The 12,479-nt window shown below is 51.0% G+C and overlaps 1 protein-coding gene and 1 long non-coding RNA gene across 2 annotated transcripts in view; one reads left to right on the top strand and one right to left on the bottom strand.

Annotated features, from left to right (window-relative positions):
• MOCOS (molybdenum cofactor sulfurase) overlaps window positions 1-4,560 on the bottom strand; it is a 59,670-nt gene extending 55,110 nt beyond the window's left edge. Inside the window, exon 1 of the mRNA XM_010362694.1 lies at window positions 4,400-4,560. Within this exon, the coding sequence (XP_010360996.1) occupies window positions 4,400-4,547 (148 nt within the window). The 5' untranslated portion in view covers window positions 4,548-4,560. The remainder of the gene's footprint in view (window positions 1-4,399) is intronic.
• Window positions 4,561-4,650: 90 nt separating this feature from the next.
• Window positions 4,651-11,969, top strand: LOC104661882. Its single transcript, XR_747906.1, has 2 exons — window positions 4,651-4,851; window positions 11,580-11,969. It is a non-coding gene; the product is annotated as an uncharacterized LOC104661882 (long non-coding RNA).
• The last annotated feature ends 510 nt before the right edge of the window (window positions 11,970-12,479 follow it).

Here is a 12,479-nt window from a genome sequence, read left to right as displayed (position 1 = left end):
ATTTTTCTTTCATTCCTAGTTTATTGTGTTTGCATTCAAGAAATATTTATTGAGCACCTACTATATGCCAGGCATTGTTCTAAGTGCTGGGGACATAGCAATGAACAAAATAGAAGCTAGTATGATAATGACAGAGAAAGACCTTAAACACAAACTATGTCAGGTGTTGAGACATATGGCTCACTTTTGTTTTTTAAAAAAAAAGTGTAAGGGCTGGATACAGTGACTCACATCTATAATCCCAGGATTTCGGGAGGCTGAGGTAGGAGGATTGCTTGAGGCCAGGAATTTGAGACCAGAATAAGCAACATAGTGAGATCCCTTCTCTATAGAAATATATATCCAGGCATGGTGGTGCACACTTGTAGTCCCAGCTACTTGGGAGGCTGAGGCAAGAGGATAGCTTAAGACCAAGAGGTCAAGGTGGCAGTGAGCTATAATCATGCCACTGCATTCCAGCCTGGGTGACAGAGCAAGTCCCTGTCTCAAAAAGTACGCACATGCACACATAAATATAGACAACCACTGGAAAGATACACAAGACATGAGTGACAGCAGTTGACTCTGAGGTGGCCACAGTGGCTGCAGCTAGAGTGAGAGGCAGGCTTCCTGGTGATTCTTCACCTTCCTTTGGCAACTTTTGAATCTGATACCATTAAATGTTGTATCAGTCCATTCTCACATTGCTATAAAGAACTACCTGAGACTGGGTAGTTTATAAAGAAAAGAGGTTTAATTGACTCACAGTTGCACAGGCTGTATAGGAGGCATGGCTAGGGAGGCCTCAGGAAACTTTACAATCTTGATGGAAGGCAAAGCAAGCACATCTTAATATGGTGACAGCATATATATATATATATATATAGAGAGAGAGAGAGAGAGAGAGAGAGAGAGAGAAAGGGTGGGGGAGAGAAAAGGGGGGAGAGAAAGCACTTGTGAAGGGGGAGGTGCTACACACTTTTTTTTTCTTTTTTTTTTTTCTTTTTTTTTTTTTTTTTTTGAGAGAGAGAGGGTCTTGCTCTGTCACCCAGGCTACAGTGCAGGGGCTCAATCTCGGCTCACTGCAACCTCCACCTCCTGGGTTCAGCCTCCCAAATAGCTGGGATTACAGGCATGTGCCACCATACCGGGCTAATTTTTTATACTTTTAGTAGAGACAAGGTTTTGCCATGTTGGCCAGGCTGGCCTCCCAAAGTGCTGGGATTACAGTTATGAGCCTCTGCACCTGGCTAAAGAAAGTTTGTTTGGTTTTTTTCTTTTATTGAGACAGTATTTCACTGTGTTGCCCAGGCTGAAGTGCAGTGGCGCAATCTCAGCTCACTGCAGCTTTGACTTCCCAGGTTCAAGCAATTCTCCCACCTCAGCCTCCTCAGTAGCTGGGACTTTAGGCATGAGCCTGCCTAATTTTTGTATGTTTTGTAGAGACGGGGTTTCACCATGTTGCCCAGGCTGTTCTTGAACTCCTGGGCTCAAGTGATCGGCCCACCTCAGCCTCCCAAGTGCTAGGATTACAGGCTTAAGCCACCATACCCAGTTTGTGCTACACACTTTAAACAACCTGATCTTGTAAGAACTCACTCTCACGAGAACTGCAACGGGGAAATCCACCCCCTTGATCCAATCACCTCCTACCAGGTCCCTCGCCCAACACTGGGAATTACAATTAGACATGAGATTTGGGTGGGGACACAGAGTGAAACCATATCAGATGTATGACCTAGTCCAAAAAGATACTTTTAAAACAATGTTCTGAATCTTTTATTAAAGATTCAGAAATACAAAGGTACCAAACCAAAAGAAAGGCTTTGTTCACCTAGGCATCAAGGCCACAGGTGAGACCTGGAAGCTGCTGGGGAGCGTCTCACACTGTGCCACAGTCTTCTGCAGGGCCAAGTAGCTATTGGAGAAAAAGCTGCTTTGGCTTTTGGTCCAACAGTTAATTTTGCAGGAAAAACAAAAGGGTGCAAAAGCTGTGTTAGATCAGTCATACATGTGATGTTAGGAGAAAGTCAGGCAGCATAGGGATTAATGGTACAGAATCCAAGTCATTCAACCCAGAGTTGAATCCTGGCTCCACCACTAGCCACTCTGGGCCCCTGTTCCTTCATCTGCAGATGGGACAAATGTTAAATGAGCTGGTATATGGCAGCACCTAGTCCAATACTCGGGACACAGGTGTAGCTGCTATTAGAAACAGGTGAATGACCCCAAAGTTAAAAAAGATCTTCTTCAGGAAAGAGAATTCCAGAGTCAGCTCTAGGTCATCCTTGTCCAGTTCTCATTCCAGCATGATGGTAGTCATCATTCAGCACGAAGGCTTCCAGAGACCCTTGACACACATCTGTATATTCAATATGCTCCCTTCACAAAGGCAAGGAAGTTCCCATCCAAATCACTAGGTAACACATTTCAGCCCTGAAAGCTTAAGCATTTAATTATTCTGAGCTACCACTTAACCAGAGAAATTCTCAAACTGGCAGAAAAACTTCATGAGGGGAGAGGAGGAACGAGGAAGAGATTATATTATTTTGGTTTGTTTTTTCCTGCCCTCTCTCTGGCTTGTTTCTAGGAGAAAAACAAGTGGACATGTTCCAAGACTCCCAGCAGTGGGAGGGGCATCAGGTTAGTGCACAAATGTCCACTTTAATCATAATGTAGAGGAAATACGGGGAACTTGCATTAAATAAAAGATGCCCACAACACTACCAGGAATACAGTAAGCGGTAAAGGAGTTCTGAGGGCCAGCCTGGCTGACACATCCCAATTTTGCATTTGAGGGGAATAGTGTTCTTTGAGGAACAGGAGTGAAACCAGGGGACAAGAATATAGCTCTACTTTCCCAGGGTAGCATTGAGGGGAGAGGTTGGCCAATAGTAGGCCTGAGAGATCACAGCTGGAGGAGATTTAGGGGATTAAGGAGGTGTGGTGCTGACATAATTACTCAGGTAGCCTTTAAGAGCTGCTTCAAAGAATGGAGAGCCTCCCTCCCCAGCACCTGTGGGCATTCATAGTCTCTGTCTATTTCTGAGTGGTAGGAAATTTCCATAATTAACAGATGAGAGAGACAGAATACAAAAGAAGGGTGAGGAGCTGTCTCCAGCAGGTGACCCTGCAACAGGGAAGGATGAGGAGTGAATAGACAGAGGCTGGCAGAAGGCACCCCTGTCTCCCTCCTGACTCTCCCTACTTAGGAAGCCAGAGGAGACACACAGGAGGAGACCACAGTTCTCACAGCCCCCAAAGGGAAAACACAGTTACCCTCCACAACACTAGGAAGTGACCCAGAGCGCTGAAATCAGCTACCCGAGTAGTGAAACCTAAGTCATTGTTGCTGTTCTGCCCTGAGAAGGGGAGTAGTTACCAGTTGTTCATCGCGACAGAGCAGATGCACTCAAACCCTGGTGCCCTGTGCCACGAAGTGCCCACTTCACCTGCAGACCCTCCCTGACTGTCCGGTATGCGGCTCTGGGGCTTGATGAAGCCCTGCACCCAAAGTCCCTGTCACAGGGATGAGTCACTAACGGGCCCTGGCAGCAGAGGGCCGGGTCAGCCAAGGCCAGATGGAGCTTGATTTGCAATTTCATCAGCCTGTTCCGCTCTGAGGAAAGGCACGATGTGATCTTGGTCTCCTTGTCTAATTCACAGGCTCGCCCTGTTCTTAAAGGTGAAATTGCACTGTTTGCTAATTCTTCCAGTCCTCCAGCCAACTGGAGTTCAGAGGGATTGTTCTGACGCTGCAAGAGTGAGGAAAATGAAGTTTCGAAAATCAAAGCTGAATACGGGCTATCCCAGAGGAGTCTGCAGAGTGCAGCCTTGGGAGGCCCCTACCAGAAGGCCTTGGCCTCTGGGTCCCAACCTGGCGCGCCGGCAGAGGTGCTGTCCCAGCCCGGGCGCTGGCGGCCCACGCACCGCTCCTACCCCGGGCGGACATCCGAAGGGTCACGGCCGCTGGATATGCTGTCTTTTGCAACCCCGGCTCCAGCAGGCCCTTTAGAGTGAGGGGTCTCCCACAAGAGAGGGCAAGGACCATCCTAAGCCCTGCTCGCTGAGGGCGGGAAAAGGGGAAGAGGGCTGGGTTAGTCCTGCCCACTGGAAAGTCTGAAGAGTAAGAGTAGCAAGAAGCCTTGGGGCTGCAGGTGGGACCTCAGGGAGCCATGTCTACGAAGCGGACGCATGGACACGTCCCTCCTGGAGTTTTGATTAAAAATGCGCCCCAATTTATTCAAAATGCCCCAGTGGCCTCTGCCCACTGACCACTCCAGCTCTCTCCCTCACTGCTGAATGGCCAGGACCTTACTTGACAAATTAGGTAGCGCCGCTCTCACTAGCAGCAAAAGATCCGTCCACGTCGGTTCCAGAAACCTCGTGTCCCCCACGCCTGCCAGCCCGCCCGCCTCACCTGCCAGGCGGCCGAACTCGCGCGCCCGCAGCTCGCGCAGGCTGCCTGGGCCGTAGCCGTAGCCGTAGGCTAGCCGCGGTGCGCTCGGGTCCCGGGACCCCGCGAAGGCCGGCAGCTCCTGCCCTGACTCCGCCGCCGCGCTGGCCATGGCTCGGGTTCGTCCATCCAGGCTGACCCGGCCCGGGAAGTGCGCGAAGCCTGCCCCCGGCGACTCCGCCCCTGCCGCGCCTCCCGGGCCGCCAGCCTGCAGCCTCTCGGAATCCACGGCCTAGGTGTGGCGCCCCGGCCGGACTTTCACTGCTGGCCCGCCCTTTTCCCACCTGGCCACGGGAGCGGGTGCCAGTCTTTAAGCAACCTCTCGATGGGTCCCACGAAGATGTTTCCAGACCCTTGGAATGCTAAGTTCAAGTTTAGCTATGTCCCGCGGAAAGGCTGGTGGAAGAAGCAACGAGGTGATCTTTCCTGGTTGGCATCCTGGAACCCCACGACCCTCCTCCTCGCAGGGGTCCCGGGACCCTCACCCTCTCAAGCAGGTACCGGCGTCTTGCGGGGGCGGGGGGAGGGGGTGTTCTCGGGTTGCTGCTACCCAGCGGGGCGCGTGCTTGCAGTTTGTGAGAATGCGGCTGAGCAAAGGGTAGAAAAGGGAAAAGATCAGGGATCCACGAAGCTAATGAATTCTCAGTGGCTGCACACCGTCGGAACCGGGAGGCTCGGGGGCTTTCCCTGGCGCCGGCACAGCAACTGGAATCCCCGTGAGCTGAGCTTCCCCTCCCTCCCAACCTCCCAACCGCGCACTGGGCCCTCCTCCCTGCCTCCCCACCCGTGCATCCCGCCCCGCACTTCCTGCACGTGGGTGTAGCCGGCCCTCTCTACTGAGGCAAGAATGCCCTAGGAAAAGCTGCCCCTGTCCCGGACAGGCAGTGGAATAAGAGCACCTCCTCCCATCCCTACTCGGGCCTGCACCCAGAGCAGCGGAGACACAGCGGCTCTGTCTTGGAGAACAGGTGCTTCAATTGGGAGGGCCTGGTCAAACCTTATGCGCCGGAAGTGCGGAGCGGGATGCAGGGGTGGGGCGGCAGGTGCAGAAGTAAAGCCCAGGCATGCGGTTGTGGGGTGGGGGGAATCTCACGTGTGATCCCAGGTGCGGAACCCGCTACTGGGAATGGGGTGGAAGCAAAACAGGTACTGCACGCCCAGGCGAGGTGCCTCGTGGGGAGTCGAATGTCATGGGTGGTGGACAGTGCGGAACCCGCTGCAGACGGGAGGCAGGTGCTGGGAACTCACGGGAGATAACTCAGAGGCAGGCTCGGTGGAGAACCCAAGGCAGGCGATCAGGTACAGGCGGCCCACAGGCCCTGGAGGCATACAGCGTGGGGACGAGGTGGGAAGAAGGCCTATGCCCCAAGAGCTCAACCTGTGCTGCATCCAGGCCAGCTGTCACCCAGGGTATGGGCCGCAGATGCCCTAGGATCCTTGCTGATGCATGATGCGTACTGGTACCCAGCATGAGAGCCATGGGAAGGCAGCACACAGCCCTGGCTCTCTGGCCCAAGCCCCTGATACCAGGCCAGAGAAAGACCCGTCACTAAGAGCTCATTTTCCCGTGGCCGGAGACCCGGGGTCTGTGGACTGCAGGGCTAGAGTCCATGCCCAGGTACCAGTATTCCTCAGTGGCCTCTGCCCACTGACCACCCCAGCTCTCTCCCTCACTGCTGAATGGTCAGGACCTTACTTGACAAACACCCATAGTTGTTCGAGGAGGAGTGAATGTACTGATGGATGGATGCAGGCTTTTGCTCATTGACATCACTGCCTACCCCACCATCTGCTTGTCTTCTGGCCATGCTTCAAGCAGGCACTTTGGATGCTGGACTGTCTTCTGCGAATGTGGCTTTGGGCAGCGCTAATAACAAGAGCTACATACAGGGCCTCACTGTGTGCCAAGCACGGCACTGTGTACACTCTTACCTGTCCTGGTCGTTCAATAATCAAATATGCAGATCTAGGAGGTTGCTCTTACAGATGGGGAAGTTGAGGCAGAGAGAGGCAGAATAACTTGCACAAGCGCACACAGCTAGAAGACAAGCTAGCAGCTGAGAAGTCAGCCTCCAGAGCCCAGGCAGGGAAGTGTGTTTTGCTAATTCTCTGGTGTGAGCCTCTGTAGTTTCCAGGGCCTCAGTTTCCCCATCTAAGTTGAGAGAGGGGTGGGGTTGATCCAGCAGCTGTTCAGTGTCACTCCTCGCCCCTCCTTTTAAAGCCCTGCTTCCCAGTGAGAGTCTTCCCTAGGCCAGGGTTTCCAGGCATGCATTTGCATGAATCCCCTAGAGAGCCTATTCAAAGGCAGGTTCTGACTCTCTAAGTTTGAGGGTCTGTGTGTCTAAGTAGCCCAGGTGATGCTGATGCCTCATTCATGAATGGCACTCTGAGGAGGAAGGGCCTAGGTCATTTCCCTGGGAATGTAAGGAGCACCTCTCTTCAAGGAGTTCTGTGGCCAACTAACAAACCACCCGTCCACAGGGGTGCTGCTTCAGACAAGCTTGCCTAGTGATAGACTGGAAAAGGCCAAGTCAGTGCAGAACTCCTGAAGGTTATTAAAATCACTGAGTTACCGTTAATCAAGAAATACTTTAAAGCAGTTAGCTATGTCCATCCAGGGCACTGTGTGCTTGGGAGGGTGGATGTGAAGATAGTGCCTACAGCTGAGTAGGAAAATGAACCTACACTAGCCACAAGGCAATGTGGGCTGAATGCCCAGGCAGCACTGGTTCAGGATGCAGGTACAGGACTACAAGAGAGGAAGTGGCTACTTCCTAGCAAGATATCCAGGGAAGGTAACACAAAGGGGGAAGCCTTTGAAGTGGGCCATAGCAATGAGCTGGTCAAGAAGCAGGGAGGAATAGGGGATATGAGAAACACTGGGAGTCTTGGCCTCTAATTGGCACCCTTAGGTGCATTTCATCAGGATTCCCTGGGCCGCTCCTACCAGAAAGAGACTATCAGAAGTCAGATTGCTTGCTGTCACCCTGCCTTAAGCAGAACCTCTATCCCCACCAAGGAATGTCTGACCTGGGAAGAGGAGTGATCTCCTGGGCCCTGTGCTACAGGCTGCCATGGCCACCTCTCACCTAGTCCAGCTGCTGGCCTTGGAGCTTCCAAGCAAACTGAGCTGGTCCATGCTGAGGTCCCAGGAGGCCAGCTTCTGCACGTAAAGTTTACAGCTAGGTAGGAAAACAGCTCTTCCAACTCCCACTTACAGCCCTTTCTCACCTAAGAACTTGAAAAATTATGTGTCTATGAGTCAGTTGGGCAGACAGGTGAGATGCCCTCAATTTTGTACTTTAAATCTCTCCCCGTGTGAATCTTAGTCCCTGGTGCCGCTCACTGAGCCTAATTCCTTACCTCCTGATGATGTTTCCCCAAATCCCCTTGCTCCCAGGTTAACAACTCCCACCCCCAATGTCTCCTAGCAATGGGTTCCATGTGCAAGAATTCTCCACTACATACAAAGCGTTCATTCATGTATTCTTCCATTCATTCATTCATTCTTTCATTCACTCACTCGCTCAGCAGAAGATGAATGAATGTCAGAGTTAGGCTCGGAGTTGGCGATGGAAAAACAACGAAAGGCAGGCTTTGAAGCTAGAAAGTGCCCTGTGGGTGATTTAGGTAGAACTATCCATTGGCCATGACCAGATTGGATGAGCCTGTGAGAAATGGGAGCAGGGAAACCAGCTATAACTTCTTGCAACTGTCCCGGCTTGAAACACTAGAAGATTCACTTGAAAATTACTAGCGCTTTTGGCAGGGGCATTCATTTAGTGTTCAGTGGGCAGCCGTGCCCTGCTGCAAACATGGTAGGCACTAGGAAGACAACAGTCAGCAAGGCAGTCTCTGTGCCTGAGAGGCTCCTGGGACGGGGAAGGAGATAGGTTCATAGTCAGGTCACCCCTCCAAGGCTGCAGAGTGCTGGAAAAGAGTCCTTCCCACAAAGGTCCAGGCTTGGGGTAAAGAGCCTCCCAGACCTGGGGCTGCTAGGAGACCTGCCCAGAGGGTCCTGGAGGAGGAGGTGGGGGAGGGAGGGCAGCATTCCATACTTAAAGGTCTAGAGGTGCAAAAAGGCTCAGAAAATTCCAGATGCAGGAATTTTAATGAAGCTGGAGCACAGACTGCCTCTCTGTGGGGATAAGTGTGAAGGGGAGTGAGAGAAGTAAGAGGGGTCAGATTTTCTGGTACAGAGAAGAAAGCTGGTCTTGGTCCAGAAGGGACAGGAACACTCTAGAGTCTCCTCCTGAGAGTGGCTGGATCAGGGGTGTGCTTAGACCCCAGGCAGCAGTGGAGGAGGTGGGAGTGGGGAGGTTGCAGGGAGCACTGCTGTCAGAGGCTGGGCAAAAGTCCTGGTGAAGAGCAGTGAGGGCCTGGTCTGAGGCCCGGATCATGCAGAAGTGATGAAATTCAGGGACTAATGGGACTGAAGACTGGCCCAAGGTGACTTGGTGCTGTCAGACTAGGATACTGAGTGGACACAGGGAGTCTCAGGCACAGGGAGACAATATGGAACTCGGTTCAGGACATCTCAGTGGAGATTCAGGGCTCAAAAGGGATAGAGGGTCTGGGGTTGGAGACTTGAGTCATGTCAGGGGCTTGTGCACAGGTCATCTCAGGAGCTCTGAAGTGTTTAGGGAAAGAGGACAGAGCCCTGGGGACAGTGGCACTTAAAGGGTCTCTGTCTCATGCCACAGGTGGGAAGGCTCAGTTAGAGAAGTGGGGACAGAGCCAGAAGAGAGCACCTTGGCAATATCTAAGGCCATAAGGCCAATTAGGACAAGGGTTAAACTTAAACAATTAGGACAGACTGTTAAACTTGTAGGGTAGGCGGTATACACAGTGGCCTAAGCAGGAACAGCTCTATTATTACCAGGCGGGGATGGCAGCTCCACTATGATGGTCAAGTCCTAAATGGTGAGTAAGGGTAGAGGTTTTCCCACTGGCAAGCCCCCTGAAAACCTTGGCCTCCTAGTCTGGAAGATATTAGGTTGGTGCGAAAGTAATTGCGCCTTTTGCATCAAAATGGCAAAAGCCGCAATTACTTTCGCACCAACCTACAGTTGGGGGCTGCAATTTTGAGGGATCAAATTTCCCACCAAATTAATCAGGATAGGGATAGGCATATCCAAGAAGGCTGAATTTGGTTTGGATAATGAAATTAACTTAAGTGTGTCCTACTAGAGTGCAATGCACACTTTTCCAACAATGAGAGCTCACAAACCTGGATATCCTGGTACCTAGGAAATCAGAAGTGGGCTGGCACAGGAAGCAGTGAGACAGACACAGCATTGGAGCAAGTTTCTCTCCAAAGACTGGCAGAGTGCCCCAGCAGAAACTGAAAGCAGTGGAAAGATCAGAAACCCCAGGAAGCTCCCTCCCCTAGACTGACACAAGACCTTTCCTGTGAATAGAAACTAAAAGGGCAGTTTAACATCATGACATGATTGGGAACAAGGCTTCATTATATCTAATGTTTGAAACAACCAAACCCACCAGTACTAGGCTGACCACAGGACTGAGAGGGCGGAGGGCCCAGAGCAGCAGTCTTCCTGGTGCTGTCTTCCTAGGGGCTTGGCTTCTTCCATGTTCATTCATGAGCAGATCCACTGGGCCAGGCCAGCCCCTTCTTGGTCCCTTCTGTGCTAGCACCTCCTTCCTACTCTTTGCCCCCTACCCCTTTATACCACCAAGACAGGAATCTCAGATACTCCATTTACTGACTGGCAGATTACATTTGAGAATGGTTTCTCCACCAGCCATCAATGTTGTCAAACTCATTCATCCCTGAATTCAGCAAATATGTGACAACACACTGCCAGATGCTGTGGACAACAGGAAAACCATCTGATGGCCAGGTGTTTAGGCTTTAGCAGGCTTGTACAGGGGGCTCACATTGCTTGCCCATCCTGTATCCATTGGCCTCTCTGATTTTGCTTTGGAAAACCACCCCACATTAGAGCAGCCATGTGATCTCATTGGGACCTACTCTGCCTCTAAGCCAGCATAGGTGATCTCACAGCTCATTACATCAGATGGGTAAGCCCAAGCCACTCAATGTGTGGCTTTCCCCTGCCCCCTGTGATTAGGTGAGGAATGGTCCAGTCAGAGCAAAGTTAGAGACTTAATGCTAACCGTTATTTCCTTTGATATTAACAAGGAAAAATGTCACGTAGGGGCTGTTTGCATTCCTCTTACGGCAATGAGGGAGAATAGCCTCAGGAGAAAGCTGCCATGTGGCCAGGCATGGTGGCTCACCCCTATAATCCCAGCACTTTGGGAGGCCAAGACAGAAGGATGGCTTGAGTCCAGGAGTTCAAGATCAGCCTGGGCGACACAGTGAGGCCCTGTCTCTATTAAAAATAATAACGGGCCACGCCCAGTGGCTCACGCCTGTAATCCCAGCACTTTGGGAGGCTGAGGCGGGTGGATCACCTGAGGTCAGGAGTTCAGGACCAGCCTGGCCAACATGGTGAAACCCCGTCTCTACTAAAAATACAAAAATTAGCCAGGCATGGTGGCGTGTGTCTGTAATCCCAGTTACTCAGGAGGCTGAGGCAGGAGAATCACTTGAACCCAGGAGGTGGAGGTTGCAGTGAGCCGAGATAAGGACACTGCACTCCAGCCTGGGCAACATGAGCGAAACTGAGTTTCAAATAATAACAAAAGGAGAAAGCTGCCATGGAAAGGGCAGAGCTGAGCAAACTAGAGAAAGGAAGGCAGAGCCCATATCAGACTGCATCTGAAGCCTATCCCACCACTGAACTTTTTTCAGTCATATGAGCCAGTAATTCCTTTGTGTTTGAGATGAACTTCCTTACAAAAGAAGGCATCTACCTGACACAGCATAAAACATACACAAAAATAGAAGATAGAAGGTGACAAGTGCCATAAAAGAAAATTGGAATAAAATACTACGGAATTCAGAGAGAGAGAAAAAAGAATACTTGAGGGGTTTACTAAAGGCTCTATGGAGGTGACATGAACTGAGCTTTATTTAATCGTAATAGTACCAGATACAAACCACTGCTGTCTTATTTATATCCCAGGCACCAAACTAGTGTTTTTCATACATTGGCTCATTTAATTCTCAGGACAATCCTACAAACTGGTTACTGCTGTTCTACCTTTCTGCCAGAATGAAGCACCCCAGTTCTCTGCTGAACACATGGGCATCTGCAATAAAGATTTAATTTCCCAGCTTCTCCTGAAGCTAGGTATGACCACAACACTAAATTCTGCCTGAGGAGATTAAGCAAAATCATATGGGACTTCCAAGAAATGTTTTTAAAGTCAGGGGCAGGCCTTTCTTCATGCCTTCCTCCTCCTTACTGGCTGGAATGCAAAGATCATGACAGGAGGCCAAGCAGTCATCCTGGAAGGTGAACGCCTCATACTGAGGACGTCAGACAGCGAAATAAGAGCCTGGGTCCTTGATCCTGTAGACATCTGCCTGCCCATCCTGGTCTGTCTGCCTTGACTCCTTTCATATGAGAGAAATAAACTTTTAGCTTGTGTAAACCAGAAAGAAAATTTTACAATGTTTTTCACACACAGTTGAATGGAAGCCAGACTCATACACTAATCTTATCTCCACTTTCAGAAATGAGGGGAACAGCTTGCCCACAGTGATAGCCAGTGTGAGCTGGGTTTCTGTTGCTCGACTCACTGAGGTTCCAACCCTTACCTAGACTGCCCTATGAAATATCTAGAACTTGGTCAGGAGCAAAGATGTAGGGGAAAATGTCAGCAAAAGCCAAACACTAAGGGTAGCGGGGGCAGAAGTGAGAGTCCGGAGTGAAAGGTGACATAATTTGCCTATTCCACTGAGCAGGAAGAGGCTCCCTTTGCATCCCTCTCTGTTGGCGGGCAGTTTGGGGACAGTCAGCAGGCACCTGGCTGCAGGGGAGCCTCCGCAAGAGCAGCCTTTGTGGCGCTGTGCCTTCCACCCCAGGAGGAGCTTCTCGGACATAGCGTGGCCTCTCTCCTTCACTCTGGTGTCTTCACTCGGTTCTGGGTCCCAGACACCTTTTTTTTT

This window comes from Rhinopithecus roxellana, chromosome 21, assembly GCF_007565055.1.
Source record: "Rhinopithecus roxellana isolate Shanxi Qingling chromosome 21, ASM756505v1, whole genome shotgun sequence".
NCBI lineage: Eukaryota > Metazoa > Chordata > Mammalia > Primates > Cercopithecidae > Rhinopithecus > Rhinopithecus roxellana.
Note: the sequence above shows the minus strand (reverse complement) of the source record. Positions and strands in the feature narration are given on the sequence as shown.